The 14102-nt window shown below is 45.1% G+C and overlaps 1 protein-coding gene across 1 annotated transcript in view; it reads right to left on the bottom strand.

The window, feature by feature from the left end:
* Positions 1-14102, bottom strand: part of LOC126454999 (lachesin-like) — a 1180169-nt gene that overhangs the window by 970283 nt on the left and 195784 nt on the right. Inside the window, exon 3 of the mRNA XM_050091142.1 lies at positions 13183-13245. Coding sequence (XP_049947099.1) covers positions 13183-13245 — 63 coding nt within the window. The remainder of the gene's footprint in view (positions 1-13182; positions 13246-14102) is intronic.

Genomic DNA, 14102 nt, shown 5'->3' with positions numbered 1-14102 from the left:
TCGTATCCCACTTCTTTGCGTATTGATTCTTCCTGACTAATGTCGTGAACTTCAGCCGAGTCTTCATCACTACTATATTGTCATCTGAGTCTATATCTGCTCCTGGGTACGCCTTTTAGTAGAGTATCTGATTTCGGAATCTCTGTCTGACCATGATGTAATCTAATTGAAATCTTCCCGTATGTCCCGGCCTTTTCCAAGTATACCTCCTCCTCTTGTGATTCTTGAACAGGGTATTCGCTATTACTAGCTGAAACTTGTTACAAAACTCAATTAGTCTTTATCCTCTTTCATTCCTTGTCCCAACCCATATTCTCCTGTAACCTTTTCTTCTACTCCTTCCCCTACAACTGCATTCCAGTCGCCCATGACTATTAGATTTTCGTCCCCCTTTACATACTGCATTACCCTTTCAATATCCTCATACACTTTCTCTATCTGTTCATCTTCAGCTTGCGACGTCGGCATGTATACCTGAACTATCGTTGTCGGTGTTGGTTTGCTGTCGATTCTGATTAGAACAACCCAGTCACTGAACTGTTCACAGTAACACACCCTCTGCCCTACCTTCCTATTCATAACGAATCCTACACCTATTATACCATTTTCTGCTGCTGTTGATATTACCCGATACTCATCTGACCAGAAATCCTTGTCTTCCTTCCACTTCACTTCACTGACCCCTACTATATCTAGATTGAGCCTTTGCATTTCCCTTTTCAGATTTTCTAGTTTCCCTACCACGTTCAAGCTTCTGACATTCCACGCCCCGACTCGTAGAACGTTATCCTTTCGTTGATTATTCAGTCTTATTTTCATGGTAACCTCCCCCTTGGCAGTCCCCTCCCAGAGATCCGAATGGGGGACTATTCCGGAATCTTTTGCCAATGGAGAGATCATCATGACACTTCTTCAATTACAGGCCACATGTCCTGTGGATACACGTTACGTGTCTTTAATGCAGTGGTTTCCATTGCCTTCTGCATCCTCATGTCGTTGATCATTGCTGATCCTTCCGCCTTTAGGGGCAATTTCCCACCCCTAGGACAAGAGAGTGCCCTGAACCGCTATCCGCTCCTCCGCCCTCTTTGACAAGGCCGTTGGCAGAATGAGGCTGACTTCTTATGCCGGAAGTCTTCGACCACCAATGCTGATTATTTATCAAAATTTAGGCAGTAGCGGGGATCGAACCCGGGACCGAAGACGTTTTGATTATGAATCAAAGACGCTAGCCCTAGACCACGGGTATCCACGCTGTACACTAGAGTATACATTGTAATCGTACTCCACTCCAAAGCAGCGCTATCATGTACAATGGGATTGCTGGCCCACAATGTCCTTGGAGTAGGGCTGAGTCGCCCAGGGTATCAGCAGTGTCAAAGGTTGTCAAGAACGTCAACGTGTTCTCATACCACTGCGAACTGTCGCTTTCGACCGCGAAATTTGTGGGACTCAGTACCCCAAAGTGACGGATGGTTCCATTGACGACCTTTATGCCGGCCCTTAATGCCTTTCCGTGTCGATTTCGAATGGTGGTGTGTCTGAAATGTTTTTTTCGATAGTTCACCAAAAACCATGGTGATTTCAACAATAGGCGTCGCAGTTCTGACCTCTACTGCAAAGACATCAGAAGAAGGGATGAAATGTGTGTACGAGGAGTTGCGACGAACTTCTCATCACTTGGTATGTCCATGGTGGCGTTGGGCAGGATCTGGTGAAAATTTGGTGCCAATGTGACATCATGAACTCACCATATACGTGACACGAACTTCTGCCCTCTGGCCATATTACTCGCATGTTTCAACGTCTTGATAATTGAAGCATCGCCGAGCTCGAGGGCTACGTTGCAGAGCGCCACACTTTTGCATCATTGCAGACGAAGGCTGTAGGCACCACTGATCCGAATTTCAACCTTATGCGTCGGAATGGGAATCAGTTACGGGGTTTCGAAAAAGTTATTCTTCAATTGTGTCGCACAGTGTAGATGTCTGTGAATCGCAACTCATTAAAGCTAGACTTCCCCAAGCAACACAAGCTACATAGGACGGCCAATGCGCTATACTAAGCGAGCCCGCCAGCAAATTCTAGCCTCCTGCTGCTGAGATTGCTAACAGGGGGGGGGGGGGGGGTCTATGTTTCACGTCACGGTAAAATATTGTGGAGTTTAGAATCACTGTGCACCGGGATATAAGTCGCGTTCCACTGCAGAGTTTGTTCGGAATTATGTTCGTTCGGAAGTTCGAACAAGAGCGTATCAGAGTTCAAATTCTAGCCCCGTCACTGCTCCTGCTCCAGTTTCACAGCAAGCCGCCTGTCCGAAAAGGGATCTGCCGTTCTCCGACAATTCATGACATCACCACGAAAATACCTATACAGGAGAGAAAACTTTATCTTGCATTTAGCCTCACAGGAGGACTGTCACAGACGAGACACACTGTATGTTTGACTGGGAGTAGTATGGACAGTGGCACCTGGGTGTTTATTATCAACATACATGTAAGCGACAGAGTATAGCTACAACAACCTACACGTAGGACGACTTCACTGTTGCTGTAGAGTTATATAAGGAAACCAAAGAATCAGAAACATGTTTGCTTAGTCCTAGTACGTCCTTCATTCTGGTCAAGTGCTTTAGCAACACCTCCTCCACGTTCCTTCTTCTATTCCTCAGTGACAGCATTGGAGAAACAAGGTTAGCTACAACGAGGCCGGTCAATTCATTAATGTACCTCTGTATACTTTTAAATATATAAGTACGTTTCACATCTCCTAAAGCAGTTCCCTGATTTCAACAAAAATTGGTATACATATTAGTATCTTGAAAGAATTATAGTTGGGGTAAGAATCCCCTACCACCTGTAAGGGTGGGGATGAAAAGCGGTTGGCATAGAAGCATAACTTCTGCAGTAATTAAAAGAAGTCAATACAGAAATTCATAAAAACACTGCGGGAGTGAAATATCCCTACTGTCTAAAGCAGCGTTGGTGAGGGTGACAGTAGGTGCCATGTAAAATTATTCTTAAACGACCCGTTGGTATCTCTTTCCCGTCAGCAACTTCTTGCATACTACTAACCCGGGCAGATTTATCAGCTTTGCCGGCCGGAGTGGCCGAGCGGTTCTAGGCGCTACGGTCTGGAACTGAGCGACAGCTACGGTCGCAAGTTCGAATCCTGCCTCGGACATGGACATGTGTGATGTCCTTAGGTTAGTTAGGTTTAAGTAGTTCTAAGTTCTAGGGGACTAATGACCTCAGAAGTTAAGTCCCATAGTGCTCAGAGCAATTTATTACCAACTTTCTCAGCCTGCATATTGAAGTGCGTGACAAAATTCGCTACAGATACAGTGAAATACTGTACAAATATGTAACTACGTGAAATATATATATATGACATATGCGTACGTGGGCTAAGCCGCTAGCAAAAAGGTAGTTTCCAATAAAGTAGAGAGCAGTGTTCTCGTTTCGAGTATTGCTAGCAGCGCGATAAAATTGGAAGCAGAATTAATAGAATTAAGGAATAATCTTGGGTAAAGCCACGATGTAAAGTGAAACAGAAAGAGAAGAGACAGGGAGCGTAAAACGCTCATGGCAGGGCGGCCACCGATGTAGAATATATAGGGAAGAATATAAAACTCACGGTTAAAGAATGGCTGTTCTGGTGACAGTGGCGAAACACAATACTTGGAGCATAAATAAGCTCGCAGCAAATCCCTTCGTTACTCAGCGCGTCCCCGATGGAGGTAATTTTGTTCACTTTCTTTTTTTCCCTTTCTCCTACCTCTTTTTTCTGATTTAGCAGGATGAAACCAAAATGTTGCCCATAAAACACAGCTATACTTGGAAGATGCAATTTACTTGTCGGTAGGGAGGACAAGTCGGTGCTGAGTGTATGTGTGTGAGCGCTTGTGGCGAGCAGAAAAAACGGGGCATTTGCCACAAAGAGCGAGCTGGGCCGCGCGCCGGCACGGCTGGGCTCGGCGGCGACCGGTCGCGCCCGCGAGTTGGCCCCCGCCCGTGCGCCTCTGGAAGGCCGCTCTGCGAACCATTCATTAGGGAGGAGCGGCCGGCAAAGCCGCAGCCGGTAAGCCGGTCGCTGATAAGCCGCGCTCTAACAAGCGCCGCACACAAAGGTCCGCAGCCGGCACGCACACCGCGATTGGGGCTGTGCTCCCCGTCCGATGCTCCCGGCAACTGTGCCTGCGTAGTGAATACCGCCCGTCCTGTCAACATTAACATCTTTTGTCTGTGTAACTCCAAATGACTACTGTTAAGTAGGCTCACTGCACAAAATCTAAGAAAAACGTGCAGTAGCCTCAAGGACTGTGTTTAGTGGCTCCAGTGGCTGAGGATTTGTAGTGTAGTAATTCACTTGTAACAGTATACGGCAGTCAGAGGGCGCACGAGGACTACCTGTACACCCTAAGGTTCGACTCTGCAGCCAACAACTGTTCTGAGTTTTGAAATGATACGACCGTGCCCCACCTCTGAGTACGTACTCTTGTTTAACAGCGTCAGCCATTTGAATGGGGTCGCACTAAGGGGCCTGTGGGTTGCTTGTAAGGTGCCTCTTACGTGAGGAAGACATTTTTACCAGTTTTAATAAATTATTGTTATTGATGTATTCACGATAGTTAGGAAATGCTGTAGTCCATAGCCGGCCATGAGTTGGAGATCATTTCCCACGCTGGCTGGCTAGGTGACGAAGCGACCATATGTCGCGCGTAGTGGGGTGGGGCTCGGCGCTGGACCGTAGCAACAGGCGTCAGCCTGGGAAATAAACATGACGGGAGGTACCCCCATCTTGGCGCCAAAGTCACCGATTTTATTTATTTATATTTAATAATTAAAGTCATTTATGACAATGGATACTAGGAGGAGCCTCTAGATGTTTAAAACTATTTATCATAATTTTGCCTCGTTAAAATTCACACTCGTTCATTAACAAATGCATATCTTAGTAAGTACAAACTTGATCGGAAATCCACGAACGGTGACGAAACTAGTAAGAGATACAGACTGCGCCCCAAAGTCGGCAGTCGGCGTTAAGAGCTCTTCCTGTCTTGTTCGATGGTAGCCATGCTCTCGGTTACGAGTAGTTTCCGACATGAGTGTTTCATTATTGATCTAATAGGAATAAAAGTGATATTATGGCATTCTGAATGTTAATTTCGAGTACATAGATACCCCAAAGTTGATCGACAGCAAGTTCCGATAGTTAGCTTCCACCGACAGAGACATCCAATGCGCCAATGAAGAATCTGTACGGGACGACATTTACGAGAGCTGCACCGCGCACAGGTAGCAGGAAATCTGACGACACGACACACCAAGGCGGATCATTAAGGTCCGACCTACACTCGCAAATTCCGGGTGGAAATGCTGACCAGTTATACTGTACGTCACATATACCACCCTCTACGGACTCGCGGCTAAGCTGAGTAATAACAGTATCAGGTTACAAGCGAGGGGATCTTGTAAGCTGGATGGACATATCGCTGCAATGCAGGTATTGACAGTGCTCTGTGGAAGATTCCCATATCTGTAGACCAGATTATCGACGTCCGCGTAGTACAGACGAACGTCGAGATCGCCGCACTGCGCGAGCAGCGGTGGCCGACGGAACATCGTACATGGACGAATCCCAGGCAGGCGTTGCACCTGCCGTGTCATCAGGGATCATTGCTGAACCGTCTGCTTGGAGCAGGAGTAAGATGACGTGTGCCTCTTGCCATGCAACTACTGAGATCACGACACCACCAAATACTGCTATTCTTGTGTCGTGAAAGTGTTGACTGGGAAGTAAAATGACTCTCTGTTGTCTTCACTGATGAAAGTAGGCTCTGTCTGTACGCAGTATGGCAGACCTGGTGAGATGCCTCTTCCACAGTGCGTTCGCCCACGACACTCAGGCCCATCCAAGGTTAGGTATTGTGCGCCGTCAGTTACTGCTCGCGGTCATATTTGGTGTTTCTGGAGAGTAAAGTAACCAAATCCCTCTACATTGCACAGACCGTATTCCCAATGGTACTATCATTTCTTCTACGCGAATGTTGTGAGCTTATTCAGCAAGATACACACGGCCGCTGCGACGCTACGTGCTCTACACGGTGTACGATAACTGCCCTGGACAGCAAGCTCACCAGCAAGGTTCATGATGAAGTGGCAGCTTACCCGTTCTCCAGGGCTCGCCACAACCATTGCCTAATTGCAACAACGGGGCAGAACATACTAGAAAAATCTTCCGCAGGATGCCATTCGGTACCTTTATGATCGTTTGCATGTAAAATTGCATGCGTTGTCTCCAGAGGAGGCACAATGTATGTTAACGCTACAATTTGGGTGCCTTTTACTGTGACATTGTGTTCCATTTGGTCTGAACTTCTACTTGCATTCTTATCATATACTCCTACAATGGTGATCTACCTATCACCTGTTTGCCTTGGAGTGACAGATGGTGTAGAACTGGTATGAAATAGTCACTGATTCTCCATCATTGATGTAAATGATGGCAATGAAAGGTGCGTATGCCAGATGGCTGTGCGAAATTAGGACAATGAGATGGATCGCCGTGTACAATGCGACAAAGGAGCGTTAGTGTTAGGACCCGTGCATGAACAAACCATCGATGAAGTAGACTCATTTATTTGGTTATAAAAGGGAATTCTCCAGCATGTCTCTATGGACTGGTGTACCATTTGCAGCCGTGTCACACAGTGTAAGGACAGTCACCTCAAAAATATCTAAACTGCCAGAGACTGAAGACGAGTATCACGCATCGGCAACGACTCTCGGCGTTGTTATGTCAGTCGCTAGACTGAGTCGCGGTAGCTAGACAACTTGGCTGCCAGTTTCGGAATTCTAGCAGCAGGGCCTGTAAAACTGCTACGTTAGCATCGTGAACGGAGCACCATAGCAATGCGTAGGTAACATTTTTCAGGCATACGTGGCTTTCTGACACAATAACGCTAGCCCAATAGGTATATCTGCGCCTCCAGCCTGGCTGATGGTCGCTTGCATTCGGGACTTGTCTCTCGTCAACCAACGTCGTACCTGACCAATCCTCAAGTCATACAGGGCGTATCTATACCAGCACTGTGCTGTGCCTCGACTCCAGTTCTGACTTTTATGCTAGCCTGAGCGCTGATGCAGTCTCTTGCGCCACCTGGAGACCTCCACAGTCCGCCCTTTAATAGATAGCGTCAACTATCCCGATTCTCCAGTGTGTCGGACTGGAAGCAACCCGGAGGAGCCGTTTAGTGTGCGTCAGCACTTGCACACTATTGACTTCGCCGAACTCAACTAGTATGGATCAACAACGCAGAAAATACGGCGCAATGTGGTGGGTTGCATACTTCAGGAAATTTTTCTCACCTAGCATCTTCCAATTATTCTTCTTTCCAAGGGAATTCATGAAAACAGTCTTCTTCAAGCAAATGCCAATCATAGAATTCTATTAATCTAGTTGTACTACCCAACATCGACGTTTACCGTTGTTTCCTGTTCACTACTTTCGCCGATTACTGCATTTCAGTTGTTGCTGTTGTTGTCGTCATCAGTCCGAGGACGGTTTGACGCAGCTGTACATGCTACTCTATCCTGTGCAAGCTTCTGCAGCCCAGAGTAACTATTGCAACTTACATCCTTAGAATCCGCTTACAGTATTCGTTTCTTGGTCTTCCTCTACGACTTTTATCCCCACTCACATCTCCTGTAATAAGATGGTTACCCCTTGAAGACTTTAAATGCCCTCTTGACTGATCCCAGCTTCTGGTCGAGTTGTGCCATATATTTCTTTTTTTTTTTTTTCTCCTCAATTCTATTCAGTACCTATTCATTAGTTTCGTGATCTACCCATCTAATCTTCATCATTATTCTGTACACCACATTTCAAAAGCTTATATTCTCCTCTTATCTGGACTGTTTTTCCTCCATGTTTCGTTTCCAGACATATCTACAATCCATATAGATACTTTCAGAAAGGAATTCCTAACACGTAAGCCTATATTCGATGTTAACAAATATCTGTTCTGCAGAAACGCTTTTCTTGCCATTGACAGTCTACATTTTACATCCTCTGTACTTCGGCTATCAACCGTTATTTTATTGCCTTAATAGCAAAACTCATGTATTACATTTAGTGTATCGTTACCTAATCTAATTTCCTCAGTTCGTCTGATTTAGTCCAACTACATTCAATTAACAATGTTTTGCTTTTGTTGATCCACTTTTCAACATACAATCCATTCCGTTCAACTGCTCTTGCAAGTCCTTTGCTGTCTCTGACAGAACTACGGTGTCATTGGCAAATCTCAAAGATTTTATTTCTTCTCCCTGAACTTTAATTCCTTCTCCACATTTTTCTTTGATTTCCTTTAGTACTTGCTCAGTATACAGATTTAATAACACCGGGGACAGGCTGCAACCATGTCCCACTCTCTTTTCTATCACTGCTTCCTTCTCATGCACCTCGACTCTTGTAACACCTGGCAGCACCAGGTTTCTTCGGAATACGAATGATTGTCTTGTTCTTGAAGTCGGACGGTATTTCGTCTGTCTTATACACCTTACACACCAGATGGAAGAGTTTCGTCGTAGCTGGTTCTTCCAAGGTTATCAGTAGGTCTGACGAAATGTCTTCAAATCCTGGATCTTCTTTCGACTTAAATCTTTCAGTGCTCTGTCAAATTCTTCTAACAGTATTATGTCTTCATCTCATCTTCATCTATGTCCTCTTCAATTTCTACAATATTGCCTGCAAATTCATCTCCCTTGTATAGACCCTTTGTATATTCCTTCCACCTTTAAGCTTTCTCTTCTTTGCTTAGGACTAGTTTATCATATGAGCTCTTGATATTCATACCCCCGTGTTTCTTTTCTGCAACGAACTCTTTAACTTTTCTTTAGGCAGCATATACCCTTTCCCGTAGTGATACATGCTTCTAAATCTTTAAATTAGTCCTCTAGCCATCCCTGTTTAGCCATTTTGCACTTCCTGTCAATCTCATTTTTCTTAGATTTTTGATATTCCCATTCAATTTCTTCTTCATTTGATGCGTATTTAAATTTTCTCCTTTCATTAATTAAATTCCGTATCTCTTGTGTCACCCAAGGATTTCTACTAGACCTTGTCGTTTTATGTGTTTGACATTCAGCTGCCTTCACAATTTCGTCTTTGGAAGCTACCCATTCTTCTTTCACTGTATTCTTTTCTCCTATTCTAGTGAAGTGTTCCCTAACGCTCCCTCTGAAACTCTCAACAACCTTTGGTTCCGTCAACTTATCCCGGTCACATATCCTTAAATTGCTACCTTTTTGCAATTTCTTTAGTATTAAACTACGCTTCATAACAAACAAATTTTGGTCAGAGTCGATATTGTCCCTGGCGATGTCTTACAATTTAAAATCTGGTGCCAAAACCACTGTCTTATCATCTACAACCAATCTCAAATCTTCCAGTGTCTACAGATCTCTTCCACGTATACAACTTTCTTTCATGGTTCCTAACCCAAGTGTTAGTGATGATTAAATTTTGCTCTGTGCAAAATTCTACAAGGCGGCTTCCTCTTTCATTCCTTTCACCCAGACTATATTCATCTACTATTTTTCTTTATCTTCCTTTTCCGACTATCGAACTCCAGTCCCCCATCACAATTAAATTTTCGTCTCCCTTAACTCTTTGAGTAAATTATTTTATCTGATTATACATTTATTCAATATCTTCATCTGCGGAGCTAGTTGGCTTATAAACATTGACTACTGAGGTGGGTGTGGGCTTGGTGTCTGTCTTGGCTATCATGGTTTCACAGTGCTTTTCACAGTAGCTTACCGGCATTCCTACACTCCTGGAAATGGAAAAAAGAACACATTGACACCGGTGTGTCAGACCCACCATACTTGCTCCGGACACTGCGAGAGGGCTGTACAAGCAATGATCACACGCACGGCACAGCGGACACACCAGGAACCGCGGTGTTGGCCGTCGAATGGCGCTAGCTGCGCAGCATTTGTGCACCGCCGCCGTCAGTGTCAGCCAGTTTGCCGTGGCATACGGAGCTCCATCGCAGTCTTTAACACTGGTAGCATGCCGCGACAGCGTGGACGTGAACCGTATGTGCAGATGACGGACTTTGAGCGAGGGCGTATAGTCGGCATGCGGGAGGCCGGGTGGACGTACCGCCGAATTGCTCAACACGTGGGGCGTGAGGTCTCCACAGTACATCGATGTTGTCGCCAGTGGTCGGCGGAAGGTGCACGTGCCCGTCGACCTGGGACCGGACCGCAGCGACGCACGGATGCACGCCAAGACCGTAGGATCCTACGCAGTGCCGTAGGGGACCGCACCGCCACTTCCCAGCAAATTAGGGACACTGTTGCTCCTGGGGTATCGGCGAGGACCATTCGCAACCGTCTCCATGAAGCTGGGCTACGGTCCCGCACACCGTTAGACCGTCTTCCGCTCACGCCCCAACATCGTGCAGCCCGCCTCCAGTGGTATCGCGACAGGCGTGAATGGAGGGACGAATGGAGACGTGTCGTCTTCAGCGATGAGAGTCGCTTCTGCCTTGGTGCTAATGATGGTCGTATGAGTGTTTGGCGCCGTGCAGGTGAGCGCCACAATCAGGACTGCATACGACCGAGGCACACAGGGCCAACACCCGGCATCATGGTATGGGGAGCGATCTCCAACACTGGCCGTACACCACTGGTGATCGTCGAGGGGACACTGAATAGTGCACGGTACATCCAAACCGTCATCGAACCCATCGTTCTACCATTCCTAGACCGGCAAGGGAGCTTGCTGTTCCAACAGGACAATGCACGTCCGCATGTATCCCGTGCCACCCAACGTGCTCTAGAAGGTGTAAGTCAACTACCCTGGCCAGCAAGATCTCCGGATTTGTCCCCCATTGAGAATGTTTGGGACTGGATGAAGCGTCGTCTCACGCGGTCTGCACGTCCAGCACGAACGCTGGTCCAACTGAGGCGCCAGGTGGAAATGGCATGGCAAGCCGTTCCACAGGACTACATCCAGCATCTCTACGATCGTCTCCATGGGAGAGTAGCAGCCTGCATTGCTGCGAAAGGTGGATATACACTGTACTAGTGCCGACATTGTGCATGCTCTGTTGCCTGTGTCTATGTGCCTGTGGTTCTGTCAGTGTGATCATGTGATGTATCTGACCCCAGGAATGTGTCAATAAAGTTTCCCCTTCCTGGGACAATGAATTCACGGTTTTCTTATTTCAATTTCCAGGAGTGTATTTACTTATTCGTTACTAAACCTACCACTACATTACTCCTGTTTGATCTTGTATTTATAACCCTGTATTTACCTGACTAGAAGTCACTGAACGTCACTAATTCCCACCGTATCGAACTTCACCCTATCCATTTCACTTCCTAAATTTTCCAACTTATGTACCACATTGAGTGATGTAACATTCAATGCTCCGATCCGTAGAATTCCAGTTTTGTTTTTCCAGATGACAGCATCCTCCTGAGTAGTTCTCATCCGGAGATCCAATGTGGGACTATTTTAGCCTCGAGATATTTTACCTAAGAGGATGGTACCATCATTAACCATGCAGTAGAGCTGCGTATCCTCGCGGAAAAAAATGTTCAAATGTGTGTGAAATCTTATGGGACTTAACTGCTAAGGTCATCAGTCCCTAAGCTTACACACTACTTAAGCTAAATTATTCTTAGGACGAACACACACACCCATGCCCGAGGGAGGACTCGAACCTCCGCCGGGATCAGCCGCACAGTCCATGACTGCAGCGCCGTAGACCGCGCGGCTCCTCGCGGAAACATTACGGCTGTAGTTTCCTCTCGTTTTCATCCCTTCGCAGTACCAGCACTGTAAGGCCGTTTTGGTTGATGTTACAAAGTCAGAACACACAGCCTGTGGCCCCTGCAACTACTGAAAAGACTGCAGCTCCCCTTCAGGAACCACGCGTTTATCTGGCCTCTCAACAAATACCCCTGCACCTACGGTACGGCTGTCTGTATCTCTGAGGCACGCAAGCAATCCCACCAAAGGCATTGTCCGTGGTTCATTGTGGGGTGCATTTCTGTATCCATTATGATTGTCGCCCTTGCGACACATTTCACGAGTTAATCATTGTTATCATACACTTTTTTCAATTTCAGCGTCATCCTTAATCCTAGTTACTGTTTCTACTTGTGTGATTCCATATTCAATCCATTTTGGTATCAATGTTATTTCTGTTTGCTGCAGATAAGTGTCATTTTCTTCCCCCAAGCCGACAGTTTGAGGAATGGATTTAGTCGATGTGTAAACCATTGTGTTTACCTTCTTCCATTGCGCTGCTCTGTAGACTTTGCATCTGTGAGATGACGGTAATAAAATGAATCGAAATTCATCTCACAGTTCGAAATAAGCCTTAGCGTTAGTACGGTATACCTCATCGATAGAAAACTCGATGGCACGAAGCTGTCCAATCTGTTTCGTGAAACTGGTAAAGACGATCCATATGGATGAGAATTGTTATAATGTAACATAACGTAACTGGCCAGGTGGGAGACGAAACTTTCATTATTACCAAAGGGCGAGTACTGTATCAGCCTCGCATATACACTAGCCGACTATTAAGCACTATCGAACGAAATCATCGGCATCAAAAGCAATTAATAATATATAATGACAGGAATGTAACATTAATTGGTTTGAAGGTAACTCAACATTAGGTTATTTTTATGGCTGAAGATGTAAAAAGACGTTCAGAATATGATGAGTCAGCTTATTCTAGAGGTAACTTTATAAATTGTGCCGTGCAGAGAGCATTAGAGGATAAGCAAATATTGCATGATCGATGGAATCGAAGTTATACGTTTAAAGAAACAGACAAACATATTTTCTGTAACAGTATCAGCAAACTTATGGTGTGGCGTTCATCCGTGAAAGACTTTCACATGCAAGTTAGTTCAAATGGCTCAAATGGCTCTGAGCACTATGGGACTTAACACCTCTGGTCACCCTAGAACTTAGAACTACTTAAACCTAACTAACCTAAGGACATCACATACATCCATGCCCGAGGCAGGATTCGAACCTGCGACCGTAGCAGTCGCGCGGTTCCGGACTGAGCGCCTGAACCGCTAGACCACCGCGGCCGGCTGCACGTTAGTATGGAAAACGTTAAGGATGTGCTTTACTTACCGTTGCTGAACTCCTCCACGGCTTTCGGAATTCCATTCGAATCCAGATTCCTTATTCGTCTGCCTGTAAATGGAAACAATTATTAGCTAACGGTCTGCCTATAAAATATCATATAACACGTTTATTATCTAAGTATCGTCAAAACATATTTTGTGACAAATTATGACGAAAGTTTTAGTTTCGTGAATCAGGAATGTGGGAACTATTTCAATTTATTATGGACTACTCCACTGTTCAACAGCCACTATATAATATTCCATTATTTTACACCCAAAATGTAACGAAATTTGCAAATTAAATCGAGAGATTGCGATCATTTCTTTACATAGGATACCACAGCAGTGAATTTATGAAGTATTAACTTCGGCGTTTCATCATTTGCTGTTTGTAACTTTATCTGCAAAGTTTATTTTAGAGCTTGTACAGCCTTGTGAAGGCATTGATAACGGTGTTTTGTTGTAAAATAGTAAAATTATTAAGATTCTAATTGATAAAAATAATGCAATAACGCCTCCTAATTTATTAGTAATTGATCGTAGATTTGCATAGGTAAATAGGAAATATTATTAGGAAATAAAGTAGTGAATAGTCAAATGGAAAAAATGACTTTAACGTTTTAAAAGATTTTGGCTTCGACATTTTAGTACTTAGTAAGATTTCATAAGAAAGGGTATCATAGACTCGCTCCGACCACTGACCTCTACGATGTATGTCTTTACACAAATTTGAACGCCGATAAGATAACTACTAGCTTAGGTTACTGATTGTCACTTCTGTTGTTTTTCTTGGAAGTCACTGGAGTCCCATTGAACGTCACGACCACTGACAAAGTCACTTGTGACCTCTCAGAAACGAGAGGTATGTACCCTTTTTCCGCTGTAGCGCGAAATGGAAAGGTGGCAGTACCGGAGTGTGCAATT

Source organism: Schistocerca serialis, chromosome 1 (genome assembly GCF_023864345.2).
Source record: "Schistocerca serialis cubense isolate TAMUIC-IGC-003099 chromosome 1, iqSchSeri2.2, whole genome shotgun sequence".
Lineage (NCBI taxonomy): Eukaryota > Metazoa > Arthropoda > Insecta > Orthoptera > Acrididae > Schistocerca > Schistocerca serialis.
Note: the sequence above shows the minus strand (reverse complement) of the source record. Positions and strands in the feature narration are given on the sequence as shown.